This window comes from Pterocles gutturalis, unplaced genomic scaffold (assembly GCF_000699245.1).
Source record: "Pterocles gutturalis isolate BGI_N339 unplaced genomic scaffold, ASM69924v1 scaffold36309, whole genome shotgun sequence".
Lineage (NCBI taxonomy): Eukaryota > Metazoa > Chordata > Aves > Pterocliformes > Pteroclidae > Pterocles > Pterocles gutturalis.
Window position 1 is genome coordinate 25,466 of NW_010134399.1, and position 14,267 is coordinate 39,732.

At 38.2% G+C, this 14,267-nt stretch overlaps 1 protein-coding gene across 5 annotated transcripts in view; it reads right to left on the bottom strand.

Annotated features, from left to right (window-relative positions):
* Positions 1–2,627: 2,627 nt before the first annotated feature.
* The window catches only part of ADD1 (adducin 1 (alpha)), a 31,995-nt gene continuing 20,355 nt past the window's right edge, over positions 2,628–14,267 (bottom strand). For 3 of the 5 annotated variants that reach the window (XM_010081593.1, XM_010081592.1, XM_010081591.1), the window contains 3 exons: positions 9,644–9,800; positions 7,547–7,642; positions 6,770–6,804 (listed from right to left, as the gene is read on the bottom strand). In XM_010081593.1, the coding sequence (XP_010079895.1) occupies positions 6,770–6,804; positions 7,547–7,642; positions 9,644–9,800 (288 nt within the window). Of the gene's footprint in view, positions 3,321–6,769; positions 6,805–7,546; positions 7,643–9,643; positions 9,801–14,267 lie in introns of those variants that run through there. The other 2 variants (XM_010081590.1, XM_010081589.1) reach the window with 1 other exon arrangement.

Below are 14,267 nucleotides of genomic sequence, written 5' to 3' on the forward strand. Positions count from 1 at the left end.
TAAGCATTAGGACAGACAAGCAGTGACTGGCCTGACACCAACACAGCGTGGTGGAATCCCAATTTGCCATCAGGTGCTGCTGAACAGCACGCTGCTGGATACAGAGCTCTCCCTGCTCCTCTCCCTTCATCATCAGCACAAGCCAGACCAAAAGCCACTGCCTGAAGCCTCCACGAAGGGGGCTGTTTGGGCTGGCAGAGAACAACTCCACAAGGCAGCTCTAAGGAGGAGCTTCTCTTCAATTGCAGTGAGATCTCCACAAATGCTCAGCAGACCTGGTAAAAGCTGTATCAGCTGCCTTAAAACGTGATGATCAAAAACAAAAGCGAGAAGCATACTACAGGCTTCCTGAGCTTGACTTAAACTTTGGTACATGTGGACTGGTTTTAATATACAATTGAATTTTGAGAGATGTTTTGTATTTCTAATACTGTGTCATGTTTTTTGATGACCAAGCACTGTTCTTTTTGCATTACAAATAAACTGTTACATCATACACTCGCCTACTCAGGTAATTACAGTTAAGATGTTAATGTCTAAGCCAAAGTGGGGTCCAGAATTCCACCCCAGGTGCCAAAAAAAAGCTTCCTGAAGGGAGCCAACCCCTAATGCCACCACGGGGCTGACTCCAGCAAGGGAGGTGGGGGAAGGACCCCTGGGCCAGGTTCTGCTGCTGCTCAGCTGGGACACTCTGGGAAGTATTGGAGTATTATCTGAGAATACATTAAATCAATCACTAATCATTAAAAGAAAATGGAGCTAATTAAATTCAACAGGCTGCAGCTGTAGAGTAAAACTACAAGTTTTGAAAGCAGAGCAGGAAAAGACTTTTTTTTTTTTTTAAAGAGTTTTATTTGTGAGTAGAACCTAATGATACAAGAAAAAAACAAAAATACAGGACTTTATTCTGCCCCAAAGTGTGTAACCATACCATACTTGACTACATTTTATATTGTAATACAAAGAATTAAAAGAACAAACTACAAAATTAGAAATCAAGAGTCATTGCATATGTGGTCAAGATAAATGGAAGGACTCCATTAAAGAACTGAAACATATAGCAATTAGTCATTTAATTACAACCCTGCAATAAAACACAATTTAGCAAAATAAGTATTGTATGCTTCCTAGTGTACAGAGGACATACAAGGTTAAAGTACAAGCTGAAAGCCATTCGTGCCATGCAGTCCTGACTAAACTTTGCTGTTCAGGAGTCTTTCTCGCACAGTGATTTACTGCTGCTGCTGCTCCACCCTACCTCCACCTGCTCCACCACAGGTGACGTTGCGTTTCTCAATGTATCAATTCCTACCTCAAAACCTCTTTTCTCATCCGAAACCTTACAGCTCTCCATTTCCTTTCAGCTGTTTCCCCATCGCTGCCTGAAACCAGCCCGAGGTATCGGCACCTCCCAGCCTCATCCATCCACAGCTGCGTCCAACTGCTCATCCCACCTCTGCTTTGATGCTTTCTGCTGAACGTAAGGCATTAGTTTTCTGCTAGTTTACCAACTGCAATGTTTAATGTTGTCCTAAAAGGTTACATCCAAGTTCTGTTTTGTTACAGACACTTACTATGAGTGAGTCAGTGCGCTTCCCTCTCCCACACGGGGTGTCGATGTTTTCTGCTGTGAACACCAGAAATGCTCATTCTACAAACCAGGAACGGTTCCCAGCCTTCCCCGCTTCACGCTGGGTAAGTACGCACAGTCTCTGGAGAATTCTTGCAAGCTTTACCTATCTGATCTTAAACTACTTTTACGATTAGTGATAGAAGCATGGCAATAACTGGAAAATAGTGAATTCAGTAGTGATTTCCTTTACCATGCTACATATTAAACAAACATTTATAGCAAACTGTGAAAATACACCTTTAAGGTTACTTGGGATTTCTGTACTTCACTGCTGGCAACAACAAAAACAAAAAATTAAAGAAATGCCAGTTTTTGTAAGTGAAAATAATTAATATAAAAAGTTAAATATTCAGTGTAATGCATTTACATTTTTTTCATGGGAAGGAGCAAACATAAAAGGCCGCAAATAGGGTTTCTATGCAGCAGGTCTGCATGTGCACCCAAGGGATTTTTTAAGAGGGTAAAACCACCCTGTGCTAAGGCCCAAAATACAACTGCCCCTGCTTCACACCACCTGAAAAACTTCTGAAATACTTTTACTACAGTTACTTTTTAACCCTTTATAACAGCCAAATTGACATATGACTGATTCTTAGGGAGGCAAGAAAGACAGACTTCCCTTAAACTGTATTCACTAGGGGAAAAAAAAAAAAAAAAAAAAAATGACTGGGCTCTTTCAGTGCACAACATGAGTGGAACACACCACAGTTATTTCAGTCCTAGACATCAAAGATGATTTCAAGTGCCAGTTATAAAATAAAACAAAGTGAAAGACACCTTCATTTTGTTACAATAGTCAGAGGGAAGAAAGAGGAAGGAATGGATAGACTCAAAGCTTGACTAAAACATGATCTGTAATCACAAGCTTGCAGAAGTTTACATGTCAGTTCAAGAACATATCCCCTTGAAAACACCACTGCAAAAGCATCCTCTCTGAAAGTCAATATTGAAGAAGAAATTTACTTGTGACTTGGAACAGAATATTGTCAAAGAACCCTCGTATTTTCAATTGTGACTTTTTTTTATTCTTTCATAAAGCAGTGGAGGCTTTAAATTAAAAATAGTGATTCAGTGCCTTCCACGTGGAAGTAACTTACATTTGATTACAAATTAGGGATCAGATCTGTGGTAGCTGCTGAAAACACAGGATTAGCACCTTTTTGGACATTAGTTTCTGGTTATAACCTTAACAATCAAGCCATAACTTGAGGGGCTGGTTGGATTACTTGCTGCATTCATTTACATAATAAGACAAAACACTCAGTACAATCTGGTACATTCTAGTGGTTAATGAATTTTAACATATGACAGTGTTTCTGCAGTGTGTTTGGCCTTTAGGAGTCACTCTTCTTTTTGCTCTTCTTCAGGAAGGAAGGAGTGCGAAACTTCTTTTTCTTTTTCGATGGGGACTTCCCTGGAGATTCATCACTACCTGCATCCGCTGCTGTCCCCTCCTCAGCTGTTGGTGTTACTGGCTCTTCAGCGGGTTGAGACTGGGATTCCTTATTTTCCACTGCAGGTGATTCCGTTTGGCTTTTGGGCACATCTTCATCACATCTCCCTTCCTCCTTTCCTAAGGGAGGGAAGCTGAGTGCTTCTGAAGGCTCATCAGGGGTGAGATCTGGGAGGGTTTGCTTGAAAGTTGCAGCATCACTGTCATCTTTGTAAGTCTGGTCCTGCTGTGTCTCTAGTGGACGGACAGACAACGACACAGTTAGTTCACGTAAGTGTCCCTAGAACAGGGAAAGCAGAGCAAGTTGATGGTGAGTGCTCTCTATAAAAAAACTAATATATTTACTTTGCATAAAAGCCTTTGTAATAGGTCTGTTCTCCTTTAGCTTTGTGCAGAGATAGAAATAAGATATTCAAAAGTTTTGTTTGTTTTTAAGCTTCCTACCACAGAACAGATAAAGCTGAATTCCATCACGTGGGTGTAAACCAGCAAGAAAGTAACTGTTTAGACTTCTCTCATGTTTTATTTATGACATTTGCAAGCAACATAAGCTTTTAGTACAGTAAGCAGGAATTAAACCTAGAGTTTTCATTGGCATTGAAGAAATTCCAAATCTTGATTCTTTTTTCTTTTGGTGGGATAAAACCAATTGCTGGTTTGCAGTGATCCAATACAGGCAAATCTGTTAATTTCTAAACTGTTGGCTGGCCAGTTTTTAATCACAATGGTTGGGTTTTCATTGTATTCTTCCATGAGATCTAACAGATGTTGCTTTAGAATATGATTTTCTATCACAAAGGCTTCACTTCTTTTGCAAGATATGAGTATATATTATGGATTCCTATAAGTAAAATTCATGTAGTTCATCAAATTAAATGAGCTCAGCAGGTTATGCGATACAGCTTTCTTTTTAAAAACTATGTGATGTCTAACAGCAAAACTCACCCCTGTATAAAGGAACATCAAAAATCCAGCGATAACTTTATGTCCAAAGGTGAACTTTACCACTACTCCCTCATTGGAACGCTTTCCTCACTCACCACTCTGCTTTAGAGATGTTCTGTTTAAAGCTCCTCTTTGTGCATATGTTTAACAAGAAGCACTTTTTGAAGTTCCCTGCAATGTTCATCAGGGCACTGTAGCCGAGAAGTATCTCGTTAGCTGTGTCAAATACATCCCCGTTGATGTTACGTAAGGAGGAACTGATAACAAAATCCAGGCCGTACCCATGGCAAGGCACAAAAGAAAGGCAACTATTTTTCCCCCCTTTTAAAATCTTGTTCATTTTAATTTGAAAAGACTGAAGGCTTTCACAAGAATTTATAGAAAATAGGTGATACTTTCCCATTTTTCCTATGGAAATGACAGTGAGTGGTATGGGTTTTCCCTGCCAGATGGGATTGATAATCCCCTAATATATTTTAGAGGGCTCTGTTCTGTGAATACCTGCTAGAAAACCCGATGTGTTTTGCCTAGAGCACCATGAACTTCTAATAGGTTATATAAACAAAACACACTAGTATTCAGTGCCAAACACTCAGAATGCACAAGTTAGCAGTTTAAGAGTTATAATGCAGGCAGGATTTAAAACAGAGTAAAAAAGAGAAAGCAACTATGTACATCAGAAGCTGCCTCTTGAAGCTCTAGTTTAACCTGTGTATGTATGTGACACACAAATTTAGAAGCAGCACTACCTACAAATCTTCGCCACCACTACGCTCTTTTTGGATTTCATTTTACTTTTCAGGAATTAACTGAAAGCACTGCTGATCTCTTCTCCCTGGGATCCAGTGGCAGGACATGTGGGAATGGTTCAAAGCTGCACCAGAGGAGGTTCAGACTGGACATTAGGAAGCATTTCTTTACCGAGAGGGTGGTCAAACACAGGTACAGGCTTCCTAGAGAGGTGGTCAATGCCCCAAGCCTGCCAGTGTTTAAGAGGCATTTGGACATTGCCCTTAACAACATGCTTTAACTTTTGGTGAGCCCTGGAGCAGCCCGGCAGTTGGACTAGATGACTGTTGTAGGTCTTTTCCAACTGACATAGTCTATTCTATTCATTAGATGGCCCCATTTTTAGAACAGGCACCATACTAGATTGCCACTTTTATTTTATCTTTTAAAAATAAGTTTAAAATAAAATTCTAAACAAAGTTTTTGAAAAGGGATTATAAATTCTCAAGATTAAAGAATAGGAAGCTACAGGCATTCAAACAGCATTTGCCAGTTTCCCAAAGCCTTGGATAAATATGAACAGTTTTATAACTCATTAATCCAGGACTATCCTTCCCAGCTTCTCAAATTACCATCATCTTTACTAAACGGATTAACATTATGCTGGAATCAAACAAACATCTGTTTATCTAGCTCACTAAGGGGAATATTTTACCAGAATTAGGGAGATTTACAAATTCCACATTCGATAAAGAACACATACAATATGTAAATGCCCTGCTATTCTACTCAGTGCATTTCAGGAATACAACTAGGAAGGTGTAAAAATATATCTTGCTGCAAAACTCAGCAGTACCTCAAAATGTCTTAATTTTTTTAGAATCATCATGTCTACATCCATGCTCTCCCTTTACATATACTGTGGCATGAGAGTTTGAAAAGTTACATTAATACTGGTGTGTGTTTACAATTCACATTATTTATTAAAGGTTTATGGTTTTTTTCAACAAACATGGACATACAAACTAGGTTATAACTGAGTTAACACAAAACACTTCTCTGATTTCAGCTACACTTAAATAGAAACAGTATGAGGAAAAAAAAAGTTGAGAAGTGACTGCAAACAGAGAACATTGTCATTCAACAGAACTTCTGCCAACCAAAGTCATAATGATGTGAACTTCCAGTTACTTTCTGAAACAAGCTTTGTATGTTTGTCCTGGAAAATTTATACAACTAGAAGAGTTTGTGGAACAAAATTCTCATTTTAAAAGAATTTTCAGGTTTTAAAACGTTATTAGTAACATCACAGTTGTCTACGATGCAGTTTGACTTTCCTATCTGTGACAAACACACTGACTTTCGGATATAACAGGACGTACAAATGGAGGGGGCCAAACATCCTCATTACTTTAAAGTATAATCTGCTGTAGCCCTGCAGATGTAGCTGAAACAGCTGTAGAAGTTGCTGCCACCAACCACTCGCTGTTATTCCTTCATTGGAACATAAATTTCCCTGCAGCTGACATATACAACATAGGAGTAGTTCCATATCCACTTCCGTGCAGAAGTCTGCTGCATAAGTTTAAACCAATGTCAGCGGTAACACTTTTGCACTGGAATAGATTAGGAACTTTCTTCCCTTGCATTACCGGGTCCAAGTTGTGTAGGCAGCAGCAACCTGTTGGGGCAGAAACTCCCAGACCTGTTTCAGCTATATCTGAAAGACCACTTCAGATTATTCCTTTTTCAACTGAGGAATCAGACACATAGATATGGAAACACATGATGTCGCTTTCACAGTCACTTTCAAAGGGGGAGTGCACTTTAACATAAGATCTGTAACTACCTAGAATTTCATGAAATCAGGAACTAAAGAAATCAGTGTCTCAACTGAAAAAGCCTGCTTTAAAAAAAAAAAAAAGCAAAACCAACAAAAAACCTTAGTAAACAAAGAAGCAAGAGTGAAGCATAGCACATAAGCAGGTCAGAGTATGGAATGATACTTACTATGGTAACAGGTACTCTTTAGCATATCCATCTCCTGTGTGTAACGCAGCCACAAGAAGAAAAAAGCACAAGTAGAGAATCTATGCATTCATCACAGCCATTGTGTTAAGTTAGAAGAATGGTTGCAACCATTCTTATAGAAAACAGAATGAGATGAAGTAGTGAATGGAAGACTAACAGACAAGTGATATATCCAATGTACAAGGTAAAGGAAACAAGACAAAAATTAGATTACACCTGTTCAAGATTGCTATTTTATCCTTTTTTTGAGGATACTGTAGACTTTATCAGCCCTGCTCTTGTTTTAGTTAAAACTACTACATAAGGTAAGAGAAAAATAACATTTCAATTCAAATTGAGTTGGAAAAAATATTTACTGAGGTGTAATCCAAGCACAATAATGTTTAAGAAATGTGCAATCAGTGAAGGACATTTACCAAAGCATCTAAATTTGTGTCTGGTTTACCATCAGACACTATTCCATTTAATAAGAGCAATTATTTCTCACAGAAAATGTACAAAAGGACGAAGAGATGACAAGGCAATTCCAAAGAGATGAAAATTTGTCTTTATATTAATGCACACTTCTTTATTATTGTAAACATAACTCCTGTCATACTCAACACTCAACTTCAGTGTTGTATACTTTAGGTAGTATAAAAATAAAACAGAAGAAATAATTTACCTTTTTTAGATACTAGTTCATATATTTTCATGCGTCAGTCACCAATGATACAGTTACTGGTTTCCCCTGGCCCCGAATCAGAAGAACATACCTTCCTCTATTTTAATCGGCGTACTGGGCGGAGTGCGAGCTGAAGTGTGATCAGGGAGACTTCTCTCCTTCTGTTGTCTGCCATCTTCTGAAGGTTCTGCAGATGTAGACAAAGAGAAATTAAAAAGGCAGCCAAAACCTTTCAGCATGTGAGAAAACACAAGTGTCCTTTTGCTCCATACACACAAAATACAAACACATTTTTATGAATCAAAATTCTGCCAGGATATGAAATCATACCAAAACAAGCAAAAGAAAATTCAGTGATAGTTTGATATTAACAAAACTGTGGAACTCATAGTTGAGCTCTATGGTGGTTTTTGTTTTGTTTTGTTTTGTTTTTCATAAGAGGGCATGAATAATGTAATTGTTTATGAATTGGTTTACCACACTGGTCTGAAGAAAACTTGTGAGGAAAAACCACAAGGAAGATATAAACAAATGGCAGCGGGGGATTGTTATCAGATCTAGACAAGATAACGCTCTTTTGCTTGCTTTATATTGCTGAAACTCAGAGTAAACAAAATTACATCCCAAAAGAAAAGAAGATTGCACAGATAATCAGAGAAACATGCAGTAATTAAATGATTCAAAACAGATTTCACGGTGGTTTGTGTATTTGTTATTAGTAAGGAGGGTCCCCCTTGCTTCCAGGTTTAAACAGCCCTAGATCCAAAGGAAAATATTAATAGAGTACATCGGGTATCAGGAACAACATTAAAACATTGTTCCATACAGTTCACCTCGACAATTAAAAGTTAAATCAGTCCCACAGATGAGAGTCAAATGACAGAATATCCAAACGGTGTAGGTAAAGAGGCTGTTCCTTAGATTGCAAACCCAACTGTACCACATTAGCAATACCTGAGGCCTCAGCCAAAAGGTCAGGATTGGACCTTAATGCTTTGATCACTGCAGTATGAAATTCCTTATGGGAGGACTTCTGCCCATCTGGCTCTTCTCGGTTAAGATGTGTGATGACCTGCTGCGTGGTCTGACAAGAAACCCATGCAGCAGCAAACTGAGTGTTATCTAAAGATTTAGATAGTGATGATGTGTCACAATCCTGTAAAGTCTTCGTATCTGTTCCTTCAAAGGTTTTTGATCTGCCTTTCAAATCCAGAGATTTTTTATCTGACGTATTTTGTTCACTGATGGTCTGATTTCTAAGCAATGTACTCTGTTCCCCAGCTGGTGTCTGTCTCAGTAACACAGGCTCTCCATATTTTGGTACCTTATCTAAGAAGGATGTAGCAATGTTACTGAGAGAACAAAGGTATGCAGTTATACAGGCATAACAGCAGAGTATCCCTCCCCACACAGCCCAATACTGAACCAAACACATACAACGGCTCCTACATTGTCTTATCAAAAACAGGGAGCACACACTGCAAAAGAAATGGCACTTCTGGTTCCTGCATCGGTCAAATTCAAAACCTACAAGAGAGGAGTGCAAGTATCATCCCCTAAACCCGTACAGCATTAAAGCTGGGTAACTACAGATGCAGCAGTGATCTCTTTTTACCGCACAGTTCTCTCATCATTCTATGATAATTTAGAAAGTCTGTTTTGGCGGAAGTCCCAAAATGTGCCATTTCCAAGTAGCAATGAAATGTTGTTCTGTATCTTCCCCATTCACCGGATTTCTCAAATCCACAATTTTAAGTGAGTTAGAAAACTGCACTGCTGCTGCTAAAAAGCAACACCGTTCTCTCACCGTAGCCTGTCTCTGGTGCTAAGCGTAACAAAGCAGAACAACCTGCAATCCTTTGCAGTACCAAAAACTTTTTGGCTGAAGTTTCAAGCTTTCAGCTTCCTCGTAGCAGCAGTAACTGGCCACGCTAGACACTCCAGGTTGTCTACTAGGATAATTTTTAAAATAAGATCTATGCATTTTACAGAATACTCCATTAACACTGAGATTGCACATTCTATCTCCAACATGCTTTTTAAACTTCTAATTCACGCTGGAAGAACTGAAACACACAAAAGCTGAATACTTTATCCATGGCCTTTACAGGTAACCCACCTTCCACTCAGTAATAAACTTGCTGTTCTTATAGTCTATTGCAGAAAAAACACACACAGAGAAACCAACCTTCTGGTCCCTTCTGCTTTCTTTCTACTTCTTTGCGATATTCTTCCAGTTCTCGATCAGTAAGTTTATTGAAGGGATTTGGTCCTGTTGTGCTCACTATGACTTTTGGTTGATATTCTTTCTCAATTATTGCCTTTGACGCAGTCACCAGTTCTCCCTGACAAAAGAAAAGTAAGATACATCTGCAATCGAGCACCAACTTGCAGAACTCTGAGAAGTACAGAGGCTACAAAGCAACCAACCAACCAAAAAAAAAAGATAATATAAAAAATACTACATTTGTTTTCTTTTAGATTAAAAACAAATCTATTACAGGATATAAAAAAATTAATCTACAGCAGGTTAACATAAAGGAGAAAAGAGGTCTCATTAATTACTCTTACAGACACATCAGTGTTTCCACCAGGGAATATCCACCCTTAAGCTGTAAATCAAACAGCAGCCAACGGTCTAGCTGAGTTATATCTGAAGTTATAGAAGTTTCTTTTTCTCCCCACAAAAGAAACAGGATACCAGGCCCAACTGCACTGCAATCTGGGCACAGAATACCGATAAAAGTTAACAGGACTCAGCTCACAGGTTATTTTTATTTGTGGTTTGTTTTGTGTTTTTCTTTTTTTGTTTGGGTTGATTGTTTTTAAGGGAAAAGCCATTTCTAGCTACTATATAACATCTAACAGATGTTATAGCAAAAAGCCATCTTGCATGGGTTCTGTATACACCAGATTAACAGATTATTACATGCCATTTTTAAGTAATTACGGTTAACTGTAATCTTAAACAAGTTAGCATGTTTTCATCTGTAACATTTGTCGTATAAGCCTGATAAAAAGTTACACAAATAAAACTTTAACAATTCTAAGTACACTAAGTTCCAATGGACAAAAGCAGCTGCACCAGAGGTTCTCTAATGGAAAGGTTTTTAGTTTTTCTTCTTTAATCATACAGTAAAGACCAAAGCCATTGGCTTTTCATTGTCTCGGATACAGAAGATGCTTGCCTGGATAGCTGCTGTATCTTTCAGGTGGCTTGTTTAAGCATTTGTTTTTTTCATTGGATACACAAAACTCTAGTGACACTAGTTTGGAAATGACTGATGCGCGCTCTGTGCCTTATGTCACTGTGATATCCAAATTGTCTTCATTGTTGGAGAGAGGCATTTGAACTCCATAACCAACTAAGGATGGGTTATTCACTGTCCCAAGTCATCTTAATATTCAAATGTTATTTGTGCCAATATTTAAAAGAAAGCATTAGAAAGCATAGTTCAAAACTAGGTATCACCTGAACAAAGAGACCGACATTCCATTCCAGGTCCATACTTGATGGACATGCAAGAGATCTTCACTGTAAAAGCGAAGATGAAATTAGACAGAGCACTGTTTTGGATGCTAAGAGCTGCTTTCAATAAGTTGTTAGCACCAAAAAGGTGACTGACAAGGATGTCCAGATGGAAGGAGGACAAGAGCAGTTAAAAATTTCTGAAAGCCGCAAGAGAAATCTCCAGGAATCTGGTCTAGATCAATCTGGGGAGGTAAGAACAGCTGGCTGTTAGACTCTATGCTGCTCTTCAGGAAGCAAACACCAGCCAGAAGTACTGAAGAACAGCGTAACAACAAGTCCCGACTGCAAGATCCTGAAAGGAACTGCAGGAGAGAAACAACTCTAAAATATTATAGTACACCTTCATTTCCCCATAAAATAAGAGGAACTCTTCATCTCAGATGCAGAATGTCAGTAGAACATCTAAAGCCTTTTCTCATCTATTTCATTAAGCACCAGCTGTCTTAATACCAGAAAACCTCTGATTTGATAGTCACAGCTTTTCTTATCTTACAGGACAATGCATTTAAAAAGTCACAAAAACATCAAGCTTTGTACGGATCCTAATTGTTTTGTAGAAAATGTAAAACACCCCCAAAACGACAGGCCACAGTTTTTAATGATGGCAGAAAATTGGCACCCATGGCAATTTTATATTTCCCGATCTCTGCCAACCCTTCAAACTAAATACGTAGTTTTAACTAAAACTCAGCAATAAGTAGCAGGGGCTTGTAAAGCACTAATCTCAGGCAGAGTTTCTAGAGTTTTCCAGGATTACAAAAGTCAACAAAGGAACAAGACAGTGCCCACTGGTATCCCTGGAATGTTTAAGAATCTTTGAATCTTTTCTGCAAGTTAAATCCAAAAGGACTGGCTAGAACAGCTTTCACATGAAATGAAATTGTACTGAATGCCTATTGATTTAGTCAGGACAAACAGCAACACATGCATTTTGCAAGCAAGATGACTCGTGCACTGGCATTATATGTTCTCTTCCTTAAGAGAATACCTTTGTAAACTACAGGGAATAAAAGCAGAGCATCAAGCTTATCACATTTTACTAAATTAAAAAAACCAACAAACCAAATCCAAACACAAAAACCACAGCCCCAATCAATGCAAACAGTATTTGTACTCGCTGAGTATCTTTCACCCAAGAGATATAATACAGAAAAAGATCAGAGGCAACAGCAGTAAGTGGATTATGTGTTACAAAGAAAAATCATAGGTTTTGGACTATAAAAGCAGAAAAATTACATGAGAGACCAGAAAGGCAAACTTTTGATCTGCTAAAAGCTGTTTGCAGATTAACACATCCAGTTTTGCTCAGTATCAATAACATGGAAGCAGTTCAAAAGACACTAATGAAAATTATAAGGGTAGAAGGACTGATTCTATGGGGAAAATAAATTATAGTAGAATGTTAGTAAGTTCTGCAATGTAACTACTCTAAAATATGGACAAATTGAAAAGTAGAGACGCATTACTTCACAGAATAGGCCACAGAGCAGCCTTCCAAGAATTCAAATAAAAATATACAACACAAAATGGAGAGAGTAACACGGGACAGACGGAAAATGAATATAAAGGACTAAAAAGACAGTACAGGACATACTTCAGATTGTTAAATGTGACACTAAAATAGAGCAGACTTTGCAGAGCTATCAATCTGACCATGCCATTCAGAGAGTCCTATGAATGTTCAGAAAAACCAAACAAGAAAATTGGTCTGCAGTTGCTTCCAGTGTTAGAGAGCCTGCTCTACAGTGAATACGTTCCCATATATAAGACTGTTTCAACTCAGGATGACATGCAAAAAACTCATGTTCTAGTGATTTCATCTGGATGATGCTGATACTAGTATTATTTCGATGATGATTCTAGTACTGATTTGATGACTATTTGAAGTTTGATTGCATGTGTAAGCACCTGAATATCATCAGCATTTTCTCCACTGTAAGAAATAATGGATAGATGACATTCATGGACAGAATATATTTTCACTGCTGAGAATTTTGTAGGGGCATACTCTCCTACAAAGATCCAACAACGGGCAAGTAATTTATAGCTAAAGATACACAATACACCTTCATACTAATCTTGGATCTCACATATCCTACAGGGAAATTTTAGATCACCAAGTCATTTTGCAACTTCTTCACCAAATCCTGCTTTCAGAGAAAAATTCAAGATTGCTATGAGGTGACCATCATCTAACAGGCAAGCACTTCATCTCATTCCCAGGGATAGATAACGAGCAAAACTGGCACCTCATACATGGCAATTCAATCACACAGTAGGTTCATAACAATTGTCTAAAGTTAGCAATTGCTCTTAACACAATCTGGCATTAATGCAGTGCCTTTATCCAAAACCCCAACATTCTTAAGGTGCTGTTCATGTAGAAGCTGCCATTAAAACACAGCCACCTCTGGGGCAGAACTGAGAGGCTCTTCATGAAAAACAAAGCCACAGAATTTCCATTCCAAAGGAACAGACATGACATGGGTGGTTCCCCTTTTACTTAAAATTCTTGCAAATTCGTGTGAAAGAATTTTTTTTTAATCAGATTGCAGAATGGTCAGTGGTAAGGATAACCAACAGTCCCTCTCATTCAGCCAAGACTGCAGGAGAAGCTTGGTTAACCAAGTCTACAACATGAATAAAATTACATGATGCACAAGGAGCTGGTGTTGCAGCATGGCCTGGGTTTCTCAGAACATGGACAAAGCAAGTGACAAGGCAAAATGGGGTATTTACTACTGCAGCCGTAGGCACAGAAGACTCAAAGCATTACATGCATACTGTACACAAACAGGATTTTTTCATCCCAAATAGTGTGCACTGAGATATAAATCTGAAAACATAACACATTTTAAGTGTTACTGCAATCAACTGTAACTTTTTACTTCAACTATAACTGAGTGTTAAAGAATTTGTCAACTGAGAACTTGTAATTATCTGGTACCTAAAAGTCCTTAAGCCCTTGATGTACAGGTCTTGAAAGTTTCATGTGAGGTTTATGCAGGCATCATAAGATTGCTTACACTTCCTTTGTTCCACAGTACATGACTGTTTCTTGGCATAATCTTTCTAGAAAATTTCTCTGGTGGGTTATTTTGTTGTTGTTGTTTGGTTCATTGGGAGGTTTTTTTTGGTTTTTTTGGTTTGTTTTGGGTTTTTGCCCCCAAAAGGAAATTGTTAAGCATTCAGGTCACAATCCATATAAGATAATAAATATTATGAAATAGGCCACTCCTACTGTAATTAACATTGTGATCTAACTTTACGCAGTATTTCA